Raw genomic sequence first — 13,231 nt, forward strand, 5'->3', positions numbered from 1 at the left:
GCACCTGGGGGTCCTGGGGCTGCTGGGAGGTCTTTGGGGGGTGGCTGTGCTGGAGCTGTGGCCCTTCAGTGTGTAGATGGGAGATGTGTAAATGGGATCATTGCGGCTCTGGCATTGCCCAAAGCCAAGGGATCTGAGGAGAGGGAGGAAACAAAGGCAGTACTGTCTGCTTCTCTTCCATCTGAACACCCTGGAATAACCCCAGTCAGCAAGGCCTGCTGCAGCTGTGAGCTTTGCTGAGGTCATTTGGGTGCGCAAGGAAGGGACCCAGTGTGGCACCACTGCTGACTTCCCTGTGTTTCCCCTGAACAGGGAGAGCTTCCGCACTTTCCACGAGCTCTCAGAGATCTTCTCCGATGAGAACAACCATTCCTTGAGCCGAGAGCTGCTTATTAAGGTATGGGGCACCTGTAGTCCTGTCAAGGAGCTTGGCTGGTGCTGGCAGAAAGGTCCCCGTTGTTCCAGCTGCCAGACAGATTGGGCATTCTGCTTCCCCACCCCAAAAGCTGTCATTGCATGAAGATCTCAGAGCAATTGAATGGGTAGAGATAAGCAATGAGATATGTTCTGGTGCACCTGATGATGGCCTTTCCCCAGATGCACGTGAACAGCCTGGTGCACAGTACAGCTCTTCAGTGGTCTCCTGAGTTAAGGTGAGGCAGTGGAGTTCGGGAAAGGCTGAAGCCAGGTGTCCTCACAGCTTTCCAGCTCCAGACTGGGGGCTGAGATCACATGAAATACAAAAAGGAACAAAACAGCCCATTGAAAAGCTATTTATACAGAGAGCTGGAAATGGGAGCAGCATTTCCTATTCATTAAGCTTCTCCCTGTTTAGCCCTGAAAAAGCTCAGCTTAGATTTCCTTCTCTTCTTCTCATTCCCTTTATGAGGAAATTGTGGCAGTAAAAGTGGCTGTGAATTTTAGCTCATGTTTCCCACTCATGCTGATGCTGTCTTTCCCCACCATCCAGGAAGGCACATCCAAATTTGCCACCTTGGAAATCAACCCAAAGAGGGCCCAGAAGCGGCAACAGCAGCAGCGAGAGATGGTGAGTGGTTGTTCCCATGTCCCCATGTCCCTGCTGGGTGGCTGCCAACTCTATGCTGACCTCAGCCATCCCTCACTGTCCCCCAGGGTGTGATGCAGGGCACCATTCCCTATCTCGGCACCTTCCTCACGGACCTGGTGATGCTCGACACCGCTATGAAGGATTTCCTGGACGTATGTACCTCCATCTCTATCCTCCTCTTTTCCTTCATGCCCAGACATTCCCAGAGCCTGGCGGTTCAAAGTGGAAGGTTGATCCCTGTTGCTGTCCCTTTGGGCATCCCATAGCCAACTCTGCACCCTGTGCATCCCATAGCCGACGTTGTCCCTATGCATCCCGTGTGCAGCTCCGGCGGGCTCTGGCAATGGGCCGCTCTTGCAGCGCCCCCTGGCGGGCACGGCACGCATTGCAGCGGCAGCAGCCGGGCAGCCGGCGCGGAGCGGAGCGATGTCCTAATCTGTCCCCGCTTCTCACTGATGCCCGGCTCTTTCTTTTGCAGGGAGGGCTGATCAACTTTGAGAAGAGAAGGAAGGTGAGAGTTTGCACGGCTGGGTGGCGGGAGGAGGCTGGCGTTGTGCAAGCCCAGGCTCTGCCTCTCTCTTCGGGGGAAGATTCTGGTCCTTCCTAGGAGTCTTGGTGCATGGGGCTGGGCTGTTTGCAGAGGGCTGTGGGGCTGCAGACGGAGGGGGTCTGACTGCCTCCATTGGTTGCAGGAGTTTGAAGTCATCGCCCAGATCAAGCTGCTTCAGTCAGCCTGCAACAACTACAGCTTCACTCAGGAGGATCATTTTGTGGACTGGTTCCACAGCCTGGAGCGGCTCAGTGAGGCTGAGAGGTGAGTGCAAGCAGGGCTGTGCTGCTGCCCGTGCACTGGGAAGTTGCACAGAGCACTGAAGCCTTTGTCTCTCCCTCAGCTATGGGCTGTCATGCGAGATTGAGCCACTGTCCGAGTCAGCCAGCAACACACTGAAGGCGAAGAAGAACACAGGAATCATCAAGCGATGGAGCGAGTGAGTCTGTTTGTCTCAGTGGGATGCGGGTTGGAGACAAGGGTCAGCACCATCGTGTCCTTCCCTGGGCCTGCTCTCTCCTCACTCTCTCCTCACCCTCTCCTCTCTCCCTTCAGCCGGCAGCCAGCCAGCACGGAGCCCTGTGCCAGCGGCAGCTCCCACTCCAAGTCCTTCGACCAGCTCAAGTGCGGGCAATACCTGTGCAGTGGGGATGCCACTGACTCAGTCAGCGTCACCTCCGCCGGCTCCAGCAGCTCCGATGTGGAGGAGATCAACATCAGCTTCATCCCTGAGTCCCCTGACTGTCAGGAGAAGAAGGTATGGGGCAGCTTGTAGGGCTCCTGAAACAGGTGCTTCTCTCAAGAGGGGATGGCCCCTGCCTTGCATTGGGGCTGGGGAGCTGGGGCTGCTTCTGCTTCTGGGGAGCGAGGGAGGCCTCTGCTCTTTGTAGTGGAGCTGGGCTTGCCTTGGCACAGCAGGGTCTGGCAGCTCTGGAAGCTGTACGTCCCCTGCTGGCACAGGGCAGTGAGATCCCTCTGGCCTCCCTCCCCCAGCACTCGTACACCCCGTCTGTGGCTGATGGAGAAGCTAAACCAACTGTGTCCTCCGCATCCCCTCTCCTCCCTGCCCTCCAGTTCTGGGAATCCACCTCTCTCTCCTCCCTGGACACGTCGGGCATCGGCTCGGGCTCCAGCAGTGCCTCATCCTCCTCTGTCTCCTCCACACCGGTGACAGCATCTCGCACTCACAAGCGCTCCGTCTCCGGCATCTCTAGCTACTCGTCCCTCTCGCTGCCCCTTTACAACCAGCAGGTCGACGACTGCTGTATCATCCGTGTCAGCCTGGCTGTGGACAACGGCAACATGTACAAGAGCATCCTGGTTAGCACCCAGCACCCGCGTTACTTTTGGGGTTTGGAGGCTCGTCACGCTTGGATGCGGGCATGTCTCACACTGGGAGGATATGGAGGTGGGAGATGTTGCACCATTTTGTGCAGAATGGTGGTTAACAGTGCTGTGTGCTCATAGGTGACGAGCCAGGATAAGACACCGGTTGTTATTCGCAAGGCCATGGCCAAACACAACTTGGATGGGGACCGGCCTGAAGACTATGAGCTCGTTCAGATCATCTCAGAGGAGAGAGGTGAGTATGGGGGTGGGATTCTCTTCCTGGCCTGGGCTCTGGGTGGGAACAAACTGCCCAGCTGACTCCATCCTTGGTCCCTCTCCAGAGCTGAAGATCCCCGACAACGCCAATGTCTTCTATGCTATGAACTCCGCCGCCAACTACGACTTCGTGCTCAAGAAGCGGGGTTTCTCCAAGGGGGTGAAGATCAAACACGGCTCCAGCTCCACCCTGCCCAGGATGAAGCAGAAAGGCCTGAAGATCGCCAAAGGCATCTTCTAGCCTTAGCCCCACTGCCACCCCTCACCGACGGGGCCTTGGGGGCAGGCTGTAGGCAGGCCTGGTGCTGCTGGCAGAGCCAGGAGTGATGCTCACCCGCACCGAGAGCTTCGGCACCCGGCAGCCCTTCCGCCTCTCTCTGCGCAAGCTCCCGTTTCAATCAGGTCTTTTGTTTTTCTACACAGGAAGGCAGCAGGGAGGAATTTCTCTCTCTTTTATTTTGCTTTTTAAACCTTCCACGGTGCGACACTCGTCCAGCCACCGGCCTGCCCAGAGCAGGAGCCCACCTCTCTGCCGTAGGTGCCTTGTGTCCGCGCGAGCCGGGGAGCGGCGGCTTGGAGGGGCCCTTTGCGAGGAGCAGCCATGAGCCACTGCCACGTGAGCTGGGATGGGTGCTCCCCTTCTCGGCACTGGTTTACCTCCTTCCCTGGATCACCTGGCATTGCCACCGCCACCTGTCTGTGCCCTGGGAGAAGCTGTGCTGGAAAGGATGCAGCCCCATGCCGGTGCCTCGTGGACCAGGGCTGCTGTTGATGACTGGAAGCTTCCACGTGGTCTCACTCCTCTCCCCAGTCCAGCTGCCGGCCCGCGTTCAAACCTGCACCAAAGATCAAATGCCAGTGTCCCTTCTGCAGGCAGGAAAGCTTTGCGTGCACCCCAGTGCCCCCAGAGCTGCCAGCCGAGCCAGGAGGAGGAGAGCAGACTGCTGTCCAGATTTGTGTAAATAGAGACCTTGTGTCTGCATGGGCAGGCGAGGAGTCAGAGAGCTTGGGGTGCTCCGGCTGCCACCGCCTGACCCACAGGAAGTGCCACTCACCTTGGGCTTTAACCTGACTTTTCAAACACTGACTATGGGAGAAGCAGCGATGAGACTTCTTTTGTACAAAACAAAGAAAGGTTTTGGTTTGTTTTTTTTTTTTCAATATTTATTGGTTGTAAATAGAAGAGATGAACTTGTACATTTTACTAACCCAGAGTCCCCTGCCGTGCAGCCCAGTCCCTCTCCTGTTCCCCCCCCTGCTATTTAAGGCTGCTGGGAGGGATACTCACAGCAGCAGTGTTGCTCTGCCTTGCTCACACAACACCGCCTCCTCTGGCCTCCTCCCTTCCTCATTTCTTTACCACTAGTCGCTCAAGCAGTGGCAGAAGCTTGTTTTAATGACTGTAGGAAACACTAACCAAAGGGGGGACTTCCTTTTTTTTCTTCTTTTTGCCCCTGGACCTGCTGGCTCCATTGCATTTGAGCACTTCCTTCCAGCACATCTTTTGTTTCCTGTCTGTCTGTGCTGCTGGGTGGTGGGGGGGAAACGTGTTCCATGCCTCCAGGAGAGGGGCTGGGATGTAGCAACACTGCACAGTGACACTCAGAGGAGCAGGACTGGTGGCAGAACCAGGTGGAGTGAGGCTCCTTGTTTCTAAGCATGGTTGGCACTAGTTCTGCCAGCCCTCTTCCTCTTGGGTGGCATCACCTGGGTCACCATGCCCACTGCACATGATGGGAGCCCTTGGCACCCTGACGCAGGGGCTGCCTCCTGCCTCCCACCCTGCCCGGAGCCAGGCCCCTGCCTTTGGGTGCCAGCACCCCTGGGCCTCCCCCTGGCTCCATGCTGCTCTGTGCCTGCCAGCTCCTGCCCACCCCATTGCCTCCCTCCCCTGCTGTTGGTGTCCCCTGGAAGCCCAGCATCACTGGAGGGACTGGCTGTACCATATGTATTTTGTACCACTTCAGTGAAGGAGCACACTGCCCAGTGTGACTTGTATACAGCAATGTAATTAGTCTTTGCAATAAAATGTCGATCCTCAAGCATCCCTGCCCTAAAGCAGGGGCTGTTCTGTCTTCCTTCCTGAATTGCTTGCCTGCTCCTATGGAAAGGGGAATGGATCTGATCGTGGAGGTGGTGCTTGAGCCTGTTACTGTGTGGTAATCGTGCTGAGCTTTGTTTTGTGCTTGAATGAAGAAACAAGGCTTTTTTGTTTGCAGGACCAATGCCTGATTTCAAGCAACTCTGTTCATGTGAATCTGTGTTGCTGGGACTGGTGCCTTTTCTGGTAGCATAAATGTGACATCTGGTTTACTATTTACTTCTTTTTACACGTGCAATGGCTGTAAGAGCAAATGCAACGTTAAGGAGATAGCAGTCTGCTTTGGCTTGAGACATCATTCCTTCACTGTTCAAGGGCTCATTTCCTAGCACAGCCAGCATGTTTATTTTTTATAATTGCACAGACTTCAGTGGAAATTGCCTGGATGGTGTGGTGCCTCTGGCTGTAGCTATTAAGGACGAAGCTCCAAGAACCAGAATTTCTCTGTGCCTCTACATAGATTACTTTAAAGCTGAGTGTTTTGAAGATGAAAGGACTACCTTGCACAGACGGGGCTGTTAGTGCCATTTCCTGCTAAGTCTGAATTAAGAATCCAAGGAACTGCATTCTTCCCAGAGAGAATTTAAAAAGAGCTGGGGAATAAGTAAACCCTGACACAAGAGATTGCTGGTTTCTTTGGCCTCAGGCTAACTGCTGACAACAAGTTTGGCTTCAGGTGTTTTCCTCGCATTTCTAAGAGTGTTTACTCTTGGTGCCTGATAATACCTTACCTGGAAGTGCAGCACCCACAGCATTAGAACAGTTATCAGCTACTGATGATAAACCTTCCACTTGTAACACACTGAGGAATGCACAAGACTTAGAACATGCCAGCAGTTCTTTAATTTCTCTAACTGAATGGCAACCTCTTCAAACCATTTTTCTATTTTCCACATGGCCATCAACCCAGACAATATTTCCTACAGAGATCTGGGAGCATAGTTTCTCCTGTTCCAAGGTGTATTGCCAGCTGGTTTCAGTTCTCTTTTCTTGAGAGAGACCGTTGAGCTGCTGCAGTAAATACCAGTTGAAGCCTGGCAAAAAACCTGTTATCTCCATGGTGGCAATATTCTGAAGGCTTATTATCCAACAATTACAAAAATAGAATCATAGAAACACAAGGTTGAAAAGGATCATGTAGTCCAACTGTCCTCCCATCACCATTACTGCCATAAGCTACTAAACCACATTTCATAGCACCTCACCCAGATGCTGTGTGGGCCATGGTGCCTGAACATCCAAAATGACAGCTATCAGCAGGCACCACAGTCAGTGCAGACAGGTAGTGAGCAACTTAGTGCAAGTTCTGCTCTCAGACACCCTGTGTATAGTTGCTGAAACATCAGCACTGAAGGAACAAGAGCCAAGAAAATTCTGTCCAACAGCAGTGAGACTATTCACTGAGTTCACACGTAGTCTAGGATTTCTGTTTCCATCTCATTTTCACTTCCATCAGAAGGCTTGAAGTCTTCTTCTTCCTCCTCCTCTTCATCGTCCTCATCCTCTGCAGATTCATATGCCAGCTGTTCTTTGCCATCTTCACTGCTTGTTGTACTTGAGAAAAGAGCTTAATTAGGAAGGAAGAAAGGAAGACATGATGACATATCTTTCAGTACAACCTGAAGAAATTTGCAGTAACGTTCATAAAACAGTGAAAGTAAGGCAGAAGCCTGAGGGTCACAGTTAAGGCTGCACATGTGTAGTGGAAATGCTAAGTCAGGGCTTGAAGCAGTGACTGACCACCTGGTTGGAAGGCAGGGCCAACCCAGGGGAGCATGACCAGAAGGGCTGGAGCCAGGATCCACCCCTGCCCAGACCTCATTTAAGCATTAGCAGTGGAAGCAAGGGTATCTTGCTGGAGATCCCTGCATACCTGAGGCCTTCCAAAGGTAAGCAGCTTTGTTTTGTTTCTGTGTCCACAGCTGCTGCATTTGGGCTTGTCCTCGTTTACTGCAGCTAAAGACTCTGCCATCCTATTATCGCTGTACTTTTCATCACATAGTGTTACAAACCTGAAGGCTATGATACTCAAATAGTGAAAAAGAAAACCTCTACTCTTAGCTGTTCCTAGTCTCCAACCCATGTCATGTGGCAGGACAACAGCCTCAGCTCTCACACTGTAATGCACGAGAGCATGGAACACCACAGGTGGTGAATGCAGTAGTGCTGCTTTCCCAGCACTGACAAGATCCTAATGCAGTCTCTGTGTCATCAGACAAGTGGTAATACATTGCTTGGCATTTTGAGGTTCAAAAGCATCCGTACCAGGTCTTGTGGATCTGATTATCTGCTTTATCATCAGGGACATGCTATCTCGCAGATCATCACTAGTCTTTGGAAGGCACCATCCATCCCGCTCCGTGCATTCTGACTCTGTACCATCGTTCCGATGGATGATTTTTTGTAGGCTAAAAAGCAACAAAAAGAAAGTGAAATGTTAGCCTTCTGCACTCAGTTGCAGGCTTCAAATAAGACAGACTGTGGCTTACTTTGCTTTCCTTGAGTTGGAAAGCGTGTTTGGTTATTCATCTGTCGTATGGGAAAGGAAGTTTAGGTGAGAAGTCTGTCCTGTTTTTATTCAGAAGCCAAATACCTCTTAAGTTTCTGGTCAAGGAGAGTGAGAGTAACGAAGTGGATATAAACAGGCTTTGAAATCTAGTTCTAACAGAGGATTCAGCTGGCAGTGTGTAGTACCTTTCCACATTCAAGTCACAGAGTTGATAGAACATCTGGCGATAAGGGGGTAAGGCTCCTTCTCGGAAAATATAGACCGATTCCTAAGAGGAAAAGTGGAAAGGATTTAATGTGCATTCTGAGGTGTAACAGGGCAACTCTGGTGTAATGGCAGAGTACCGAGTAAACAACAAGGCACTTCTTGCACAGATCTGTCCCTAGTCACAAAACACTTACTATCCAAGCTACAGCTTCATTAATAGCTTGTTACTGCATATCAGCAGTTTTGTTCTAGCAAAAAGGAAGAAAAAACCAAACAGGTTCCTATTTAAATATTCATTTTACCCTGCTTGTTCTGCAGTATGACCCGATAAACACATGGCAATGTTTTGCACTTCACTGCCCTTTAAGTTCTCCAGTTTTCTCAACTGAAACAAAGTGTTCATTGAGTCTAAGGCTGGAGCAAAAGTAGCAATCCCCTGTAAGAAATACCTTCACAGAACAGCAGGTGAAGTTCACAGAATCACAGAATTGTAGGGGTTGGAAGGGACCTGCAGAGATCATCGAGTCCAACCCCCCTGCCAAAGCAGGTTCCCTACAGCAGGTCGCACAGGTTGGCATCCAGGCAGGTCTTGAACATCTCCAGAAGAGACTCCACCACCTCCCTGGGCAGTGACACGTTCAAATAGCAGCTCTTCAGGTAAACTTGTGACTTTCAACTCATTCATGTCTCAAAGAGAAACCCAAACCCTCAGTGAATTCCAAAACAGAAAAGAGTCCCTTTTTACAATGCTATTTCAGTATTCTGGTAAGAGAGTAATGCTTACCTTCAGTTTATACCTGCTGGAGGGAGGCTTTTTTGCACCAGATGCACCAGGAGTACCAAGTCCCTGCTTCAGATCGTGTACACTGACTGTATGACTTACTGAAAGGCAACAGAGACCTGATTGGGAACAGATTCTCTGTGGCATTGTACTGTTGCCTCCCAGTGTTGATCCAGCGTGGCTGCTCAGCAAAAAGCAGATCAACCCAGCAACTGAGCATGCATGGCTGATCCTTAGGAGATGTTACCAGATAATCAATTGGACACAGGAAAGATCTGAGTTCTAATTTTGGCTCAGCTGGAGCACAGGAGACACTTCTGACTACCTGAGGGTAGGATGGAGTAAAACAAAGAAACAGCAGAGTCAGACAGCCCTCCAGCTGGCACGACATACCTGGCTTTTTGACAGTGATGGGCAGGCTGTAGTTATACGTGCTGCGCTTTGCTTTCACTGGCATATCATTGGGGGTGTAACCTAGAGGTGAGAAAAGAAAACCCACAGTGAACTGAGGATAAGCATCCCACAGAATATGCCTAGCTCAGTAACAAGTGCTGGACCACTGTGTGAAACGAAGGCTGATTTTTGGGACACACCGACTTTTGCAAGACAGAGAGAAGTATCAGATAAAACCTTTTTGGTTGGAAAGAAGGGAAGATGTGATCTGATCATAATAACGAGATGACAGCTCTCTCAAGGACTTATATATGACCTCAGAAAGTCCTTTCCCTCAACTTGCTCTGTACAAAATCACACCAAAGGAACCCTATGTACCACAGCCTGAGTCCTGGTGTCCCGCACATGCAAGCAACAGAGTCTACTGCTTAGTGCTTCCCCTGAGCAAGAGTAAAGATGGCCTGCTGACATCATCTGGGCTTTGAATGCATGGAAAAGGAAAGTCAGACAGCTGTTCATAAGGTTTGGAATATGCCAAATGAGGGAAGAAATACTGCTTAGTATAAAAATAAAGAAGTTCATGGAAGAGCTGCAGGAAGGAATGAACTCCAAAGATGCACTCTCCATCAGAGCAGACAGAGCAAAAGAGTTTGAAAACAAACAAAAATAAAAGAACCAAAGGATTAAGCATACAGCAGAGGTGGTCTCTGTGGGTCAGACCCTTTTACCATATTTCATTCCACAGCGAATTCGGAAGTCCAGTACTTGATAAATCTTTGCTTCAGGGTGTTTTCTAGGGTCATACCCAAACCTAACCCATAAGCTCCTCCAAGGACCTGTGATCTGTGTGAACAAACAGGGGGGACAAGTTGCAAATATAGTTGTATTGCAGTCTCTTTGAAAATGCTAATGTTTTCCTGCTCTGCCCAAATCTACTTCCTTACCAGTTCCTTCATCACTTTCTACAACTCCTATTTACATACCAAAATTGGGCAACGTACTGAAGCCCAAATATTTGTGTGCCTTTAAAAATAATCTGCAAGGTCACAAGAATCTGTTTGGAAAGAAATCTGCTATCGTTGCCAGATGGACAATCAATTTGAGTGTCTGACTGTATGACAAAGTAGACCAGATCCAACAGAGCTAACAGCTGCTGAATCCTGCATGGTTATAACTTCTGTTCAAGAGGAAGATTTACTTTCCCTCTTCCTCGTACATTAACCTCAGCTAGGACCTCAGAAACTGCAGAGAGCAAGGAACACCCAGGTGATCCACCCTTGCTTTCTGCTAACTCAGACAGGAACAAGGGCAGATATACAGACTTACCATGTAATAGGCCAAACAAGGCAGCAGAAGTTTCAGCTTGTCTGGGTGGACACTGATATTTGCTTTAACTGCATTTCGAGACCAGACTGGACGAACCTCAAAGAGCTAAAATAATACATAATAATTTCAGATACATGCTCCTCATTTAATTGCTTGACATGATGGTGTCATGCCTTGACAAGTTTTTATCCCACCCATTATTTACAAGAAGTGCAGCTGTTCTGGACATCAAACATTCTAGTATCCTGAGAAGTATAGCCCCTCTCATTTGAAGGATCAGAGAACAGAAAAAGCAAACGTTCTTTGCCAAGATTTCAAGAGACAGCTGATAGTGAACAGGAATCAAACCCAATGGCCTGGATTGGGAATCCTGGTGCAATTCAACAGGCCACATCACACTAACAGTATTATACACAGAACTTCACAATCAAAACCTACAGAGGAGCCAGCAAGTTAGGATTACAGCCATTTCCTGGGAAGTCAAAGAAAAGGACTGCATGCAGTCTTTTCCTACACAGCACACCAGGGCTGGGTGCCCAGCCCAGCTCAGGAATATGGCACGTACTTTTCTCAGCTCTTCCTCCACCTTCCTATCCACAGGATTGGTGCACACTTTCTTCCAGGCCTGTGCAGCAGCATCCAGTGGTTTGGTTGGCACTTCATCATCAAAGTTCACAAAGATGGCATTGTTGGGGCGCCGGGCCCTGCTGAGGCCAATGAGGTTCTCAGCTGACACCTGGGGATTGTTGTAGCCATCCCTACAAGACAGGGCAAAGGACTGGGTTTGCTGTCTGCCTATGGCACACACAGGCATGTGGATTTCATGGGAACATGCAAAAATGAAGTTTGTTTTCCAGATGACTGAGGAGAAAGGATCAAGCTGTATGAGCAGTGGGTTTTACTTTGGCCTCAGCTCCTCGTGGATTTTGGAATCACACACTTGTAACCACGAAGACTTTTGCTACATCAACGTGGAAGGGAAATTCCAGTTAAAAAAACAACACCATCCAAATGGCCAAAGTACCTCTGATGAAAGAGATCCCTTGTGCTACTCGAGAGAAACCTCCCAGGCAGTTTATCACTGATTTGTATGACATGGATTTGTTGCACAACAGGCTGCAAATTCTCTCCTTGCTCTGCTGTAACTGCTGGAGTTCAGCAGGGTACAGGGACAGCATAACATGGAAATGCAATTATTAAGATATTTTTTTCCCCTACATGCTGATAAAGGATAGTAGTGAGAAAAACAAAAGCTGTTTCTTGTGGGAGATCTCACAGAATGTTCTTCAGGCATAAGTGACCATGGGCCTGGAGGGAACAGATCCAGTGAATGTGGTCAGAAGAACATATGGCATTGACTTCTCATAGCCTCCACACAGCTCCAGCCCATGGGAAGCAGGCAGAAAGCCACACTTGTGTATCCCATGTGACATGTTGTTTCCTGCAGGAAAAGCTATCACTTGTACTGAGCACTCAGTAGCAAAAACTAATGAAATGCATGAGGCATGTATTTAACACTGGCCTGATGCTTTAAGAGCTTAGATCCTATAACAGCACTGATGTCAGAATGGATTCAATCCATCTCCATATGATGAAAAATGAAACCTTAACTTGAAGATTTGCCCGTTGGAAGTATATATCAAACTAGAAAAATGTGTCACTGCCTTTCCATTCAAGAAACAACATGGACTATTTATTATAATGAGAAAAGGCACTGACCGGTGTTGGACATCTGGCCGATAGAAATAGTCAACAGGAGTGTCCAGTCGTGAGAAAATTGGGGGAGGGATGTACAGAGGCAATTCCCTATTGAAAAATTCTTCCTTCTCTGGCTTGAGCATTAGGACTTTGTCATACATGGAGGTTTGTTTGCCGTCAGGACCAGAATGCATCGCAAGGTACTGGAAATCTGACATTCCTATGGGAAACAAGTCATAAGGAATCATAGAATTATACGAGTCAGAATGCTGTGAAGTGTATTGTGAAGATAATGCTTCTCCCAGCACTCAGCTTTCAGGAGCAGAGTCTGATAGATCTATGCAAAGCTTTATACAGAAAGGAGACTGTAATAATAGGTGTGATTTCCCTTCCAGCCTTAAAAGGAAACCTTTCTCTTTCCCATCAGCCTTTAAGCCCTGAGGACAAAAACACCAGCATTACCTTGAAATTTGTAAACCGTCGTGACGATCCCCATGATTTCCATCTCAAACTGCACGTCCTGCTCCTCCGCGTCCACCCGCTTCCTCCCGGTCCTCCTCTTCACCTTGAGCAGCATGGCGGAGGCAGGGAAGCGGTTGGCACACACGGGATGGCAGTAGGGGTCCTTGGGGCGGAAATACAGCTCCAACCTTCTGCCGGGGTCGGCGTAGATCTGCATCACAGACGGCACGCCGTCAGCTCCATGCCTTCACATCACCCCGGGGTCTGAAACGCCTTCCCACCACCTCCAGCACGGCGCCTCACCGCCCCGATACCCCGCGTAACCCGCAGCCCGCCTCCCTCACACGCGGCCTCCGGCAGCCCCTCACCCTCGACACCCCTTCCTCTCCTCCCAGAGTCCGCAGCATCGCGCCGACATCCCGCACCAGCCCCGGATATTCCACGCACACCAAACGCGGAGCGCTGGGCAGCTCCAGCACCCCCGAGCCTCGCTCCGCGCGCTGCCCGTCCGCCGCCATCGCTGCCCGCCC

The 13,231-nt window shown here is 50.0% G+C and overlaps 2 protein-coding genes across 6 annotated transcripts in view; one reads left to right on the plus strand and one right to left on the minus strand.

Moving 5' to 3' along the window:
- Positions 1–5,266, plus strand: part of RALGDS (ral guanine nucleotide dissociation stimulator) — a 39,307-nt gene extending 34,041 nt beyond the window's left edge. For 3 of the 4 annotated variants that reach the window (XM_042878858.1, XM_042878856.1, XM_042878857.1), the window contains exons 9-18: positions 313–397; positions 971–1,048; positions 1,135–1,221; positions 1,548–1,580; positions 1,762–1,883; positions 1,963–2,058; positions 2,175–2,376; positions 2,613–2,939; positions 3,087–3,201; positions 3,290–5,266. In XM_042878858.1, coding sequence (XP_042734792.1) covers positions 313–397; positions 971–1,048; positions 1,135–1,221; positions 1,548–1,580; positions 1,762–1,883; positions 1,963–2,058; positions 2,175–2,376; positions 2,613–2,939; positions 3,087–3,201; positions 3,290–3,465 — 1,321 coding nt within the window. In that variant the 3' untranslated portion in view covers positions 3,466–5,266. The remainder of the gene's footprint in view (positions 1–312; positions 398–970; positions 1,049–1,134; positions 1,222–1,547; positions 1,581–1,761; positions 1,884–1,962; positions 2,059–2,174; positions 2,377–2,612; positions 2,940–3,086; positions 3,202–3,289) is intronic. The other variant, XM_042878859.1, reaches the window with a different exon arrangement.
- An 879-nt stretch (positions 5,267–6,145) lies between these two features.
- GTF3C5 (general transcription factor IIIC subunit 5) lies at positions 6,146–13,231 on the minus strand. 2 transcript variants are annotated; one of them, XM_042878862.1, is made up of 11 exons: positions 13,149–13,231; positions 12,702–12,912; positions 12,261–12,459; positions 11,107–11,299; positions 10,542–10,646; positions 9,944–10,058; positions 9,216–9,296; positions 8,826–8,923; positions 8,020–8,102; positions 7,591–7,733; positions 6,146–6,892 (listed from the first exon to the last, which is right to left on the minus strand). In XM_042878862.1, the coding sequence occupies exons 2-11, from the start codon at positions 12,814–12,816 to the stop codon at positions 6,732–6,734; spliced, it is 1,293 nt and encodes a 430-aa protein (XP_042734796.1). In that variant the 5' UTR covers positions 12,817–12,912; positions 13,149–13,231; the 3' UTR covers positions 6,146–6,731. The 2 variants fall into 2 exon arrangements, with proteins under 2 accessions (XP_042734796.1, XP_042734795.1); XM_042878861.1 differs by having other exon boundaries at positions 13,070–13,225.

Source organism: Lagopus leucura, unplaced genomic scaffold (assembly GCF_019238085.1).
Source record: "Lagopus leucura isolate 7727_CA_CO unplaced genomic scaffold, USGS_WTPT01 Super-Scaffold_100022, whole genome shotgun sequence".
Taxonomy (NCBI): domain Eukaryota; kingdom Metazoa; phylum Chordata; class Aves; order Galliformes; family Phasianidae; genus Lagopus; species Lagopus leucura.